Here is a 15,046-nt window from a genome sequence, read left to right on the forward strand (position 1 = left end):
TGATGGGCCCTTCCACCAAATAGCAGCAGCAGGGGGCCGCATGGGAGGAACTCCAGGATTAAAGCAGCTGCGATGCCATGAGCTGGGCCCACAATTGAAACCAAGCTCTTATCAGTGGTGTATTCCATGAATAGAGGGGATCTCTCAGGTCCTGGAAGGCCTTTGAAAGTCCCAGGCCCCCTTCTTCCTCCAGTAGTCCCTCTTTTACTTCTGTCTCTGTCAGGCAGCCAGGACTCTGTTCCTTTCTTCCTCAGAGGTGGCCTTTGGTAGGGCTCCTCTGGGTGCCAGCAATGGATACTGCTGCCTCACTTCTTACTGTCCCAGAGCAGAGTTGATGCTCATTGTTGGCCTTAGTTCCTCTGTTGCACAAACCTCTACCTGGTCCCAGCCAGTTCAGACCCCATTCTCTAGCACCCCTGGGAGGATAAGGGTCATCAAGACCTGACTGAGCCAAGGAGGGGTGTATGTGGCACCTGCCTGGCTTTGGCTCCTGGTGGCAGTCTTACAGTGGAGCAGCCCTTCCTAGCTGACAGGTGGTCTCTAGGGAGAGGGTCACCCCCTTCAGATGTGGGCTGATGGCTCCATGTCAAAGCTGTGGACATGTAGCACAGAGTGCAGCTGTAGGACAGAGACATCAAGACAGCCTTCATCCCCTGTCCTGGGCCTGCTCTCTACCGAGCTGACAGCTTGAGCTCAAGCCTGCTCCTCAGCCACCTGCCAGTCACAGGCTCCTCCCTCTGTCTTCCCTATTGCAGTGATCCCTGCAGCTGACCTGTCCCAGCAGATCTCTACAGCTGGGACAGAGGCCTCAGGTACTGGGAACATGAAGTTCATGCTGAATGGTGCCCTCACCATCGGCACCATGGATGGTGCCAACGTGGAGATGGCAGAGGAGGCTGGTGAGGAGAATCTCTTCATCTTTGGCATGCGGGTGGAGGACGTGGAGGCAATGGACCAGCAAGGGTTAGTATTGCTATATTGAGCCCAAGGCACTATAGGCTGTGGCAGTCTGAGGTGCTGGCCTGGGCTGGGAACTGGGCTGCATGAGTGACACTTCTGCCATAGGCACAGCTCTGTTCACCCCCAGCTGAAGAGGCCAGGGTGGTGAAAGCAAAGGTCTGCTGGCAGAGCCAGGGCTTCTGCACATCCCTGGCTGGGAACCCAGGGGCCACAGGCAGCGCCAGCTTATGTCAGCACAAAGGTGTTTTGGCCAGAATGGCTCACTCCAGCTCCAGGCTGCCGTCAGCTCCCTCAGACAGCACCATTCTTGAGTGGGTGGGGCAGGGTCCTCAGAAGAGGTTTGTCATGTGTACAAAAGGCTGTTAAAACAGACCCCCTTGCCCACTCCCCAGGCTATGCCTACAGCAAATGCTGCCAGGTGGACCTGGCTGAAGTTGCCTTTGAGAATGAGCTGGGGGTGGCTCAGTCACATAGGGGCTGAGGAAGATCTTACTCCAGGCCTTTGTCTTGCAAAGCAAAGCCCAGTCAGTCAAAGAAAGGATTTTGGCCCAAATGCACAGGGGCTGTTCAGGGGCCCACTCCCACTGTAGCCCAGGGTGTGGGGCACTCGACTGCCTTTGTGGGGTATGCCCCCAAAAGCTCCTGTCCTGATACAGGGGTGCAGGGTGTAGCCATGTTGGTCTAAAGACATAGGCAGACAAGGTTCTTTGGGTAAATCTGATATATTTTATTAGACCAACTTAGATAGTTGGAAAAATTCTTCTTTGCAAGCTTTCGAGTACAAATACCCTTCATCAGGCTGAGGAAGCCTCTGCCAACTGGTCTGTGCTCTTCCTGGATGTCCTGATACAGACTTTTGTCTCCATGATATTTCATGTTCAGTCTTGCAGCTTGTAGTGGAGATAGATCTATCTAGTGGAGATGCTGGGTACAGCAGAAGTCATAGCAGTTTCCCTGTTCCCCAGATGATGAAAGCCCCTTGGTCAGGGCTGTGCCTACACCAGGGGGGTTCCCAGCAGAGCTACATTAACCTGGTGGGGAGGTGGGGGTGATCTTTCCTGCATGTCCCTTGCTGACTGAGCTGTGCAGGCTGAGCCCTGGCACAGGGGTTGTCCTGTGGGCTGCAGCATGAGGCCATCCCATCCTGCATAGGTACAACGCGAAGAAATACTATGATCGCCTCCCTGAGCTGAGGCAGGCCATTGACCAGATCAGCAGTGGGTTCTTCTCTCCTCGGGACCCTGGCTGCTTCCACGATGTTGTCAACATGCTGATGTACCATGATAGGTAAGTGGTAGCACACATCCCTTCTGCTTTTGAGGCATCCCCTACGTCATTGTCTGTCCCACCACACCCCCGGCTGCTTCCCATTATGGGGTTTGTCCAAAGGCCACAGCAACCGAAGAGAAGACTTTTGTTGGCCCCATGGGCTTTAAATGAAGGCCTGGGACACAGGCATTTCATCCACCTCTGGCTGCCCCTCTGTTGCAGTATCCCCCTGCTGAGGGAAACAGCAGTATGTGGTCATGAAATCTGAAATGGCATTATGTGGTCAGAGAAATGAGACCAGAGCTCACCCACCGCCTTAACAATGTTTTCCTCCTCCCTTTCCTGGTCCCATTGTCCGCCCTGAAGTTGTACAGGCCAGACGTGGCACTGCCGCAAATGCAGCCATGCTCTGGGCTTCCTACCCCAACCCAGTGCTGTGGGCAGTTGCTGTGCCCAGGGGACACCACAGCAGCCCTGAGATGCTCGGGTTCTCACCCAGTGGCTCTGGTCTCCTGGGTGCAACACAGCCAGGCCATAGCAAACAGCCACATACAGTCAGGCACCCAGTAGGGGCCTCTCTGGTGCTGTGGACTCCATTCACTGTTAGCAGCCAATATCTCAACGTACCACAAAGGGACCTCTCTCTTTTCTGGCTTTTCCTATGAGCTGCTGATGGCCAGGGTAGATAGAGCCCCTTGATCTGTATGTCCCCATCATGAATGGTCCTAGCTCCTGGTCCCACAAGTGGGCCCTGGTTGGGTGAGGTGTGAGCCAGGCCCTGACCTCCAGAGTTCTTGCTGCAGTAGGGAGAGCCAGCTCTGTGGCTTGGCATAAACGGTCTCCTCCTTCCAGCCAGGCTGGCTGGTGTGGAAAGGGCTGCACCTCAGAATGGTAAAGGGAGGTATGTGGCCCTTTAAGCCCCTCTCTGTTAGAGGGAGGAGATGTCTTTATGGGATGTGCAGGGGATGTTCTCTGAGCAAAGGAGCCTGGGCCAGATGAGCTGCTCCTGAGCCTTTCTGCTCCTCCTTACACATGGATGAGGCTTCTGCAGGACCCATGGGAGCAAGCTGTGAAGACACCCTTGTCCCTTCCCTGGGCTGGCAGATCAGACCGGGAGCCAGGCACTGGGCTTTGCCACGCGCTGGGTGGAACAGCAGGGTCATTCTTCCGAGCTCTGGTTCCTGGGGCAGCCTCTGACACTGGAGAACAGCCGAGGCAACTCTAGTGCAGAGGTTCCCAAACACCAAGCTGTGGCCCAGTACTGGGCTGCAAAGGGTTGGCTGCCAGGTCATGGCACGAGCTCCCCACTTGGACCTCTGTCCACCCACCTGGGCGAGCAGCTTCCACTGCCGACCGTCATGTGGGGTTAAATCTGGGCAGTGGGAGGGAGGGAGGCAGCTAGCTTCGTGTGCCCTGTGCTGGTCCACAGTATAAAAAAGATTGGGAACCACTGCTCTAGTGCTTTCCACTCTATCAGGAAGCCCTGCCACACAGTTTGTCCCATCCCTGCACCATGGGGACAGGACAAAAAGGAAAAGGATGAAATGGCAACCAGGAGGGATTTAGGTTGGGGACTAGGAAGGACGCTGCCACTTGGAGGGTGGTTTGGCACTGGGGCAGATTCGCTAGGGAGGCTGGGGAGTCCCCATCACTGGAGAGGTTCTTAAGAGTAGGTGGGGCGGACACTTGGTTGGTGTGGTTCAGATTAGGGCTGGTCTGCTGAAGCAGCGGTGGGACTAGATGGTCTCCTGAGGGTCCTGCCAGGCCTGCGTGTGTCTGATGCTGTGTGGTGTGTTGGCTTGAGCCACTGAGCAAAGATGGCAGCTTAAATTCAGCCACTCTCTCTCCTCTGCTTGGGTTTCAGGTTTAAAGTGTTCGCTGACTATGAAGCCTACATCCAGTGCCAGGGCCAGGTTGATGAGCTCTACATGGTAAGGTTGTGGAGCAAACAGTTGCATGCTCAGAAATAAGGGCAGCAAATGTAGAGACCTGGTTTGTGCTTCTGCAGGGCCCCATCCAATTCAGGGGGCAGAAGCAGCCCTCCTGACACAAGTATTTCTGTCAGCATTGTAGCATTGGCATTATGGTTTATTCACAGAGAAATGTCTCAAGGCTCCAACCTGCCTCCTCACTAACCTTGCACTGCTAGTGGGTGGGGGGCCAGCCTCAGCCTCAGGGATACCCCCTCCTGCCTCTGCATTATTTCAGACTGGCCTTGAGAGCTGGCTCATAGGCAACCCACAGAGCATCTCTGTCCTGGCAGGATGTTGTCAACTGCATGTAATATCTGTAATTCAGGTGCCTAGTAGAATACGGAGCACTTAAGAGTAACTTCAGTCTCTTTAATGAACTTACAACTGTGCTGGACATATGCCATACATCAGTGACTGGCTTAGTACCTGTGGCTCTGTATCTGTGCCCCATCGTGCCAACAGCCATCTCCTGTCTCTTCTCTGAGCCCATTTCTGTCTCTAGGCACTGAGGCTGGAATTGTGGCATGAATACAGTTTTCACAGTGATGATGGCTGATGAGCCGCTGGCTCAGAGCCGCTGGCCACAGCTCTCTGAGCTGTTTCCTGAGAGAATCCATGTGGGCCACAGTCGGAGCCACCCCCAGGAGGCCATGCTGAGGGTGCCAAGCTGGTACTCACAGCCCAGAATGGAAGGGGAGGGACCCATGAGAGCCTTGTTGGGATGTTATAAGCTACCTGCTGGATGGTGCCGATGACCAGGGCTCGAGGTGTAACACGTTGATGTATCCTCTCCTTCGCAGAACCCCAGGGAGTGGACCAAGAAAGTGATCAAGAACATCGCATCCTCTGGCAAGTTCTCCAGTGACAGGACCATCACGGAGTATGCCCGGGAGATCTGGGGGGTGGAGCCTTCTGCTCTGAAGATCCCACCCCCCAACCTCCCCAGGGAATAGCCTGTGCAAGCTGTGCACGGCTGGCTGGTTCAGGCCTCAGGTGCTCCCAGGTTTGCACAAATGAGATCACAGGCATTTAACTGCCTGTCACCAGGCTCAAATCTATCCAATATGGTGTTTTCCGTAGATAGAGGACGGTGCTTTATCGTAGGAATGGGGGGAGATGCTGGGAGGATTCCTTGCACGGGGAAGTGGGAGGAAGGTCTCGATGGAAAGCACAGAAGGGAATTCAGTGACGGACACAGATATCACGTCATGCTAACCCACGTGCATGCGCTGTGCATTGCTCTGAACATGGTGGCAGCCAGCTGGTTGTCCTGTGGCTATGCCCCACATTAGACCAAGCGCTTAATCAGAAGCTTTAGTCACCCCCCCCCCCCCAGCCTCCCTCCTGTGCCATCCTCTGGGACGCGTGCAGAAACCTCCCTTCGCCAGGCTACGCACCTGCCTCCCCAGCCATTTTGAGACAATGGGCAGGTCCCCTGCCCTGCCCTCTAAAGCATCCGAGGTGTGGCACTGCCTAAGCTGGGCGGCCTGTTTCTGACACCACGTGACTCAGCTCCCCAGGCAAGGAAGCTGTCCTGCTCTCTTGTGTCTCAAAGGGGTGTCTCATTTTGGTGCTGTGGTGGAAAGGAGATGGAGCCCTTCTAGCCAGGAGGAAGAACTAGGCTTTCTCTTTGTATTACAGCTAGGAGCCTTGTGGGAGGACTGGTAGCCATGAGCGTGAACAGCATCCCTTCTCCTGCTCCACTGTTGCTTAGCCCAACAGTGCGTTTTGGGGATGTGAAAGGGGGCATGTGCCAGGCTCCAGCAAAGTGCAGCCCTACCCCTGCTCCCAGCAGTGAAGTGTCTGAGGCCCCGTGGACTGGTCCCAACTGAGCAGAGAGTAGCCGCCGGCTGCTCAATCAGGAGGTGCTGCTCTCTGACCTGTCATGAGCCTGGCGGCCTTGGCTGACCAGGGGCGGAGGCGCAGCCCATGGATTCTCCAGGGAGCAGCCCCTGTGTGCCATCTACCACAGCCACAAGTGCCACGGCTCTGTGGCCTCCTCTGGGGACCCTGTGGGCAGATATGCAGAGCTTTGCTCCCTTGCAGGGGCAGGAAGGCACTAATGAACTAGGGACAAAGGCAGAGGGGGATGCTTGTTCCCAGCTCTGCTGTTATGACCATCTCACTTTGCACTTTGTAAAAAACATGGGCCCCCAGGTACAGAGCAGCGCCTGCACGTGGCCCCCTCATTCAACCACAAGAAGCAGCTGAAGAGGCAGTCTTCACGTTGACAGCTTTTGTCTTGAGCAGCAGTGTTCATGAGGACCGGAGGCCAACTTAGTTACCAAAGTAGACTGCTGCTGGGCCTGGTGCCCTCTGCTGTGGCCCCAGCATTGCTTGAGGCTGCTCAGTATGTTTCAGTCATTTCCCCTCTGTGAGGAGGTGGAGCTGCTGTTCCTAGGTTTTCCTCACCTTCAGAGTAGCACATTTTCCCCCAAAAAGCTCTAGTGCCTACTGGCTGCCCAGAGGAACCTGCAGTCACTCCCGAAGCAGGGCTTGTCCTAGTATGGGGCAGCTCTGGACATGGCCATTCTGCGAGCCCCAAGCCTGCTGTGTCAGTGCTACAGCTGCAGCTCTGGACAAGGTGGGGGAGTAACAGAACACTCTTTCCCGGGGTGGGGGTTAGCCCTTTCCACTGGCACGGGGAGGAACTGGCTTGTTCTTGCTCAGCTCCAGCTAAGCTCTGGACAAGGTCACACGAGCATCCTGGGGCAGAATTGTGCCTGTTTCTGTGCTGGCAGATGGGTTTGCTTGTGGGATGTGCCCATGCCAGAACCTCTAGCTGCAGCTAGTGTCCTCAGCTGCATTTCCCAGCACAGGAGCAAGGGGCTGTTAGTTGGCTTGTAACTGCCTTCCTCCTGACACCTTCCTGCCCTGCTCCAGAAGCTCTAGAGTTTGCTTGAAGTTGCAAGTCACTAGGCAAAAATAACTTGTGTGCTGAAGATGGGGACAGCTCGAGCCTGAACCCTGCAGAGTGCAGTGACGATAGAGTTCAGCTTTCCTGGCTGAGGCTGAGGGGGAAGGCAGAGGAGATGAACTGGGCCTAGAAGAAGGGTCTCCACCTCTTAGGTCAGGACACTGAAAGCCCGAAGGCTGTGTGTCCCTCTCATGCACAGGCAACTTTAATGGCTTATGCTTTGTTAGTCCACATTGATCGTAATTGGCTAAAGTCAGCTGCTCGTTCAGTGCCTCCCCCCACACACTTTATGTGGCCATAATTTTAAATTGCTACTGTTGCCAGCATGAGAGACCTTGCTGCCTGTCACCCTGTCCAGAACCAGCATCCATCTGCGCAGCACACCCCAGCTCCCTGGAGCAGCGTCCTGGGGGGATTCGTACATCTTCTAGACACACAACTGACATGTCAGGCTCCCTTGCCTTCATCGTGCTTTTCCCTGGTCCCACCTATAGCACTGCACCCCCACAACATTCCTAGGGTTACCAAGGCTGGTTGTCCTGAGCTGTTGGGAAGAAACCATTTGGCTGTTAACTGCATCAATACCATGGAAACTAATCAGGCAGTGTCTGGTACACGTTCACTTAATGCTTTGATTAATGAATCACGGTGCTACACCCATGGATACACATAAGGATGCAGAGTGGTGACCTCCCATTTGCCCAGGGACAATAACATGCTTACTCTGGTCAGAAGATGAATTTTAAAAAATTGCAGGTCTGTTTTTCCAATAACCAGAGCAACCCCAAGGTAATTTCGTAAGTTTCCTAATGCTGTCAGAGTCCTTGAGTCTGCACTCCTGTGTCTGATCCCCAGTGTGTGGTATTGCAACTGCATGGAGATGTTCATCTACTCCCACTGTGTTTAGTTGATCTGGATTTGCACTTGCTGGACTGTTGACTTGCTACTGCCATTTTACCACCTGCATTCCCTGAACTGGGATATTTGAACTGTACAGATGGCAATGGCACTTTCATCAGGCGCCTGGGTCATAGACCTAGTAGGACCATTTTCCAGGAAGGTGTCAAACTTCTGGCAGCCCAGCCTCTTCCTTATCTGCCTCTAATCAGATGTGCAAATAGATGTATTCATTATTGCAACCCCTGGACTTGTGTTCCAACATTAACTCTGGGGCTGTGTGTAGTGTATTGTGTATACTGTACTCTCCTGTGTATTAGAAACTGATTAAAACCACAAGAATGCTCTCCTTTTGTGTTCCAGTTCCTGGGCTCTCAGGCCAGTAACCAGATCAGGTTCTGGGCCAGTGACACCGGATGCACTGACATAAGCCTCAGAACCTGATCCATATGGCTCAACAGTGGAGCCACAAGTCATGCAGAGGGTTGGACCAGCCTACCTCCTGAGATCCCTGCCAACCCTAAGGGCATTTTTACATGTGCTCCAGGAGGCATTGGGGGAAGGGCTTTAATTAGTGAGCCATGCTAATTAAAAGAACCCGAGCATCACATGCATCAGTGTCCCTGCACAGAAAAATGGCAGCAGGGTGCTTTGAACTAAGGTTAGTCTAACAAGCTTTCATTCAAAGCACCCTGTTGCCATTTTTCAGCATGAGGACACTGATGCACATGATGCTAGAATCTGCTGGAGCACATTAATTCAGTCTGCTGGAGTGCAGAAATTAATCAGGTCTGCTGCGACGCACTGGATTTCCAGCACATTGAAGCAGGCTCCCTGCATGTGTATGGAACCCCTGATTGTCTATGATCCTACGCTACTTTTTCCTTGCACCTCCTGGTGAAAACCACATCCATATACATATATACAAAAAAGTCCTGGGCCTGCCAGCAATAGCTGTGTTTTCCTATGAGCCTGGGTGAGACTGGCCTCCTGGGAATTTGGTGGGGTATTGATCCTTGCCCCACAGCAGCAAACTCTTAAAATGGCCTGAACAAGCAGGCAGGACTGAATGGCATCATCTCAAGAGGTGAAAGTCCTGGGTTTGAGTGTGAAGCCCTTTGTTAGCAGCTTGCCTGCTACAGAACCTGTCCCTTTCCCTTGGTCCAACTACCATCGCCATCCTTGGAGCTCCTGTAAGGGTAAGGGCATGGGGGGGCATAGCATGGTATGTGGCAGGGAAGCAAATAGTGCATCGCAAAGGGCACTGCTTGGGAAAAAATCTTGGACACAGTGAGGCATGTGTGGAGGGCATCCTCTGACATGAGAGCACCTAGTGGACTAAGAGCAGTTGAACTAGAAACAGCATGAGTGTCCCAAACTATCCCTTCAATGTCCCACAACACCAAATGAGTTCTTTATCTGGCCCTTCCTGCTGAGCCACCAGGGCTCATGTTAACTCTCTCAAATTTGGAGTCTGGATGCTGCAGCTGAGTCAGGTCGTAGCCCCTGCCCTCCTTCAGTGTTCAGCCCCACTTGCAGTTGCATCTTAGTAGAGGAAGCCACCAACCCCTAACCCTCCCTCCACCATCAGTGTTAACATCCAGTGCCTATGCTGCAGTGCTGTGGCTGAACAAACTCCCAGCTTCTGGCTGCTAAAATATCCCACTCTGGGTTGGCAAGTGGGGCTTATCAACAGGCAGGATGCACCCTACCCAAGGCTGCCATATGGAGGAGGTGAACACAGTTTACAGCTGTTTGTCCTCTGGGCAGAAGAAGCAGAGAGCAGTCCCAGGGAATAGCTCCAGATATTCTGGAGGCAGGACTATGGCCAGCACAGTGAAAATCAACCACGCAGGCCTGAAATCCATGTAGAACAGGGTTGGTGCAAAACATCCACCTGAGACCATGGGCCACTGAGCCACCCACTTATCAGAACTGCAACTGGAACATATAAACACTTGCTTCCTGAGGTGAGGATAAAAATGCCCCCAGGTGCCTGCTAGCTTCACCTGTCTTATTTGAGCTATTCCATCCTACCTGCCCACTTCCCAAACCCAGGTTCAGCTGCTCTTGTACAGCCACAGTTCAGCTACAGGCTGTTGTGTCATGTTCTGCCCCTTAATAGTTTAATAGCATCAGTTCCTGCTTCTCAACCACTTCCACACATGCACACTTTAGGCCAGTGGTACTCAACCTTTTGGCCCCGCAGGGCAACTGAGGGGCACAGGGCATGCTGTAGGTCACAGTTCAACCTGGATCTGGACAACACTGCCCCCACCTGGCCCTCTGTGCTAGGGTCCATGCCCCAGGATCCCACACTACCCCTGCCCAGCCCTGCACTCTCAGATTGGGCCCTGGGCCCCGACACCAGCCCACTGGTCTCTGAATGCCAAGATTAGGCTGCGGGGCCCTGCACAGCCCCTACCTGACCCCCACACACTGGGACTAGCCCAGGGTTACATGCCACCCTGCCTGTCCCATGCATGGGGATCAGGGCCCCAGGATCCTAAGCCTACCACTCCTGTGTTCCAATGTTTACTACAGCAGAGCCATGCTCAATAGGGCCTAAATAAAGCATATACTGAGCATCCCATGAGACGGGGTCCTTACAATAGCAAAGAAGTTTTCAGGATCCTTCCCTTCCACACAGGCTGCGTACCCCCCAGCCCTGTGCACACACAGAGATACCATGACAAAGCCTCCCCATGGCTGCTTCTTGTTAGACTGATCAAAGCATCACGTGTCATCAGAGGTCAAGCAGCAAAATGGGACGCAGATAGAGCTCAGAAGTGCTGTGATGTCTATATATGGTGCTTTGCAACTGGCTCTGGTTGGTCCCAGGCTATCAAATGTTACTTCTGGCTCATGCTTCACCACTGTCTTCAGAGATTTAAAGAACAACAAAAAAGAATGACAGGCAGGTCAAACTGGAGTGATCAGAAGTCAATCATTTTAATAAAACTACACACTTTTAGATAAACATTTCAATTTAAATTTCAAAGTACAATACTGGCCTAATAACTGGAACGTAGGTGTTGAAATAAACAACAACACTGGTTCATGCTTTGGAATCTAATCTTTGTCACATGGGAAAAGTCAACATTTCTGTTTAAGTCTGTAATTTAACATGAGTCAGATGACAGCAGCAGCATTAGATGGAATGTACAGTTGGTTTTATAAGGAGCCAAACAGTGTCCTGTGCTATCAGTGCAATAAATAGAAGTGTATTATCAAACAAACTGTAAGTGGTACAGTTAGCTCCTAAGTATTATGGGGCAAAAATCTTAGTATAACCACACTACAGCAGAAAGTCTCAGTACAAGAACAAGCTACCGTCTGCTTTGTAACAATTATGAGCCTGTAGATATAACTTGGATACATGCTGGGCTGTTTATGCTATGCTGTACACAACTGCATTAGTGAACAGACCCCTTTAGTGTTAAGGCTGTAAGGTTCACTGCTGAACACTAGGAACTAAAGCTACTCAGCCCGGTATTGTAAGTTGATGGAATGAGGTTGTTTGAATGAGTCTAAACAAGTCTGGGAGCCCTGCAAAGCCCTTCCCAGGTACAGGGCCCAAAATTCAGTACATGGCATTCTCCCCCAAGCCACTCTGCTCCAGGGTGGGAGTGCAGGAGCTTGGATCCTGCTGAGGATGGGGAGGGGGGGGGTGTATGCACACACACATGTGGTGGGGGGGGCAGCTGTCTTCAAGGGGGCAGCAAGGGTAAGAGCAAACAAGCTGCCTGGTGAGCTCAGGGGAGGGTGGGGGTGCAGCAGGCCAGGGAGGGCAACGGAAAGGGGGAGACATCAAGCTCCTTGCCACAGAGCTGAGGCAGCATGCGTCTTGTGCTGCTCAGCCCGAAGCGGAATCACTATGTTGGTACCTCCACACGGTAAAGCAGGGCACCAGGAAGCCAGAGCCCCCTGTGCCAGTCCATTCCTGCACTGGCTGGAGTGGCAAGGTAGTGTACAGCCACACACACATGACGTCTGCTGTGTGCCAGCAGGACAACTGAGAGACACGTTGTGCCAGGCTAGGAAATAAAGGCTGGGAGGGGAAACATGGATCAGAGGTGGTTTTCCTGGCTAACCATATACTGCTGCTTGCTTTTAGCTATGCATGATTTGCACTGCCTAAAGGAGCTAGAAAGGCCACCTCGCTCTTTGTGTCTACCAAGAAGAGCTACAAAATGCATGAGTGTCTGAGGAGAAAACAGGCAGGAGCCTGAATCACCGCCTCCTGCCCGAGAAAGTGCTTGTGTCTCTGTGTGTCACAGGAGAATGGAAGACGTGTCACCACCACCACCATTAAGAAAGTCTGGCATGTTCTAGACCTGGACTGTTAAGAGAGGGGGGAACCTCAGACAAACAAGCAGCCTGCAAAATAAAGTCTACAGCATGTAGTAAATCTGCCTAGGATATATCAGGACTGGGACTCTTCAGAGAGATGCCTAGGAAGGAGTGGGGGGACATTAAGCACATAAGAGCAGAAGAGATGCTCCAAAGGCAGGGCTCAGGGGGCAGAAAAGAAGCAGGAGGGAGCTAAGGATTCCTAGGAAATACAGCTGACTTCGCTCTTGGTTTTTTTCAAAATTGGGTTTTTCTACCAATGATTCGGACACCTTTGCAATGCTGATTCTGATTCTAAGAGTTAACAGTGATTTCAATAAAATACCAGTTCTCCCCAGGATTCTCAGCATGTTTCTGATTATAACCTTTGAAAAATAAAATGCACTAAACGTGTTTCTTCTTCTGAAGGAAAACCACTGGAACTCAAGCCAGACAAGCGTGGCAGAGAGATGGTGGCAGCCACCCTTGCGTAGGTATCTCAGTCTACTGCTGTTCAAAAAACAAACTGAAAAAAGGCCATTGGTCCTGATGCACGATTTCTAGGAATGTCTACATGGGTTAGCTATTCTGTATTGGTAAGTCTCTGTTGTGCTCAAGTTTTAACTGTTTGGTATTGCTGCATGGGATTTGTTTCCTGTCCATGTTAACACGGAAGATAACTAACTTCTCTTCTTTCCTCTACCTTCTCAAATGCTGATGCTGGGAATCTGGGTTTCCAAGGGTACGCATCAGGACTACCATAGGAATTCCACAGGGGGTGAAAGAAAGGCAGACTGACCCCCCAAAAAAGAAAAGAAAGCTTTAGTGCTACCAAGCAGCCAGTCTTCAGTGACGATGCCCATGGTCAGATTTCCCCAGGAATTCCCTGAAAAAGAAAACAAGATGCCAGCAGTGATAAACCATCCCAAATACAAATCTCCCAACCATTTCCACAGAGACAGCAGGACACAGGGCAACAGCCCTACCACTTGAAATCTCAGATCTAATTCTGCTGGGCTGCAGTGTCCAACTGGAACTGCAGTGTCCCTAGTGATCCCAGTCACACTAGGGATCTTAGGGTACATGCAGTCTAACTACAAGGCTATGAAGGGTCAGATGTCTGCAGTCCCAGGAAACAGTGGGTCACATACTCTGGTGCAACCAGTGTCCAAGTTCAAGTACTAGTGCCTGCTGGTAGCACGCACAGCTCCTCTGTGGGTGCAGGGAGACATAACAATTACACTGGTAGGAAATGATAGCAGTATAAGCTGTTATGGTAACTACCATACTTACTCAAATAAGACAAGGTGTCCCCCCATCAACATGGGGGGAAAAAAAGCCCTTCACTTTACATATGCATACAAGGAAGCCTCATTAAATATCTCATCTATCATTAAACTGATGCTAAAAGCAGCATGTGCTCAGTAATGAAAAACAATTGTGAAGCTGATTATAGATTCACAGATTGTAAGGGGCTGGAAGGGACCTCACAAGATCATGGGGTCCAGCTCCCTTGCACTAGGCAGGAAAGACAACTGGGGGTCAGGTGGCCCCAGCAAGGTGACTGTTCAGTCTCCTCTTGGAGATTTCCAGGGTAGGTCATTGCACCACCTCTGGAGGGAGTTTGTTAAATTAAATGTAACCAACAATTGGGCAAACATGCTGATAGGAGCTTTTTATTTTTTCTGTGCGCGTGGCCATTAAAAAAATGGGCAAGTGCTCCCTCCACAGGCAACTAGCACCAGGCCTGTAGGTACAGCAATACCAGGCTGGCACCAAGAGAGTCAGGGCCAACCCCAACACCCTTCCCTTGGTGCCAAAAATGCTACATTTAAACTTGGCCAAAAAGACCAAAATGCTGATGGGAGCTTACCACAAGGATAAGTCAGTGCAAATCATCTGAAGAAAACATATGGCAGTGCCCATTACATGCAGTCTCCCTCAGCGCTGATTCTTTTTTAAGTCATGATCAGCCACTGTACTGCATACATTTTGCTTTCCTCTTCACTCCTACATCTGTACTGTGCCTTTCTTTCCCATTTCCAATTATTCCTGTTTCTTCACCAGCCTTCAATGTCTGGCAAACATTACCAAACAGGGCCCAAACAGCTTACCCAGAATTTCTGTTTTCCCCTCACGGGCTGCCACATATTAGTGTGGCCCTTCCCTCTATGACGAAGCTGGACCAAGTTGCCCTGAGCCTCATCTGCATATAAATGTTTGGAGAATCCCAGGACTTGTGACTAGAACACCTGGTTCCAGTCATGAGTGAGGGGCTAATTGGTACATGGATCATTTGTTGGGGGCGGGGGGCGGTATTTGGAGTACACACACATGCTGAGCCATGGGGTCACTGTGGCTTGAAATGCTGTTGTCTCTGCTGGGGCCCTGCCTAATAATGTATATTGTAAACCATAAGCCTTTTAGCTTTGGACTCATGCCATGCATAGTCTGTACTAACTGTAAGTGGCTGTGTCTACACAAGTGGCAGACTGTAGTTGTTACTGCAGTCATATAGTACTTGCATAACAAAGCAGTGTCCCTGCATGTTTTTTCTGATGCTACTATGCAGTAGCAATGAGCTACTGTGTATTAACTTGTTACTACTGCACAGTAGTGTTGTATCATGCTTAGTACCCCCCCAAGTGCTACTGTACCTCATGTAGAAGCAGGCAGTAAGTACAAAAACACTAAATTA

The 15,046-nt window shown here is 51.6% G+C and overlaps 2 protein-coding genes across 3 annotated transcripts in view; one reads left to right on the top strand and one right to left on the bottom strand.

The window, feature by feature from the left end:
* Positions 1-8,363, top strand: part of PYGB (glycogen phosphorylase B) — a 39,925-nt gene extending 31,562 nt beyond the window's left edge. The window contains exons 17-20 of the mRNA XM_090052494.1: positions 756-963; positions 2,113-2,247; positions 4,094-4,160; positions 5,003-8,363. Of these exons, the coding sequence (XP_089908620.1) occupies positions 756-963; positions 2,113-2,247; positions 4,094-4,160; positions 5,003-5,155 (563 nt within the window). The 3' untranslated portion in view covers positions 5,156-8,363. The remainder of the gene's footprint in view (positions 1-755; positions 964-2,112; positions 2,248-4,093; positions 4,161-5,002) is intronic.
* Positions 8,364-10,944: 2,581 nt separating this feature from the next.
* The window catches only part of ABHD12 (abhydrolase domain containing 12, lysophospholipase), a 76,870-nt gene continuing 72,768 nt past the window's right edge, over positions 10,945-15,046 (bottom strand). For both annotated transcript variants that reach the window (XM_090052519.1, XM_090052509.1), the window contains one exon: positions 10,945-13,234. In XM_090052519.1, the coding sequence (XP_089908645.1) occupies positions 13,195-13,234 (40 nt within the window). In that variant the 3' untranslated portion in view covers positions 10,945-13,194. The remainder of the gene's footprint in view (positions 13,235-15,046) is intronic.

This window comes from Crocodylus siamensis, chromosome 1, assembly GCF_052110815.1.
Source record: "Crocodylus siamensis isolate JL-2025a chromosome 1, ASM5211081v1, whole genome shotgun sequence".
In the NCBI taxonomy this organism is placed as follows: domain Eukaryota; kingdom Metazoa; phylum Chordata; order Crocodylia; family Crocodylidae; genus Crocodylus; species Crocodylus siamensis.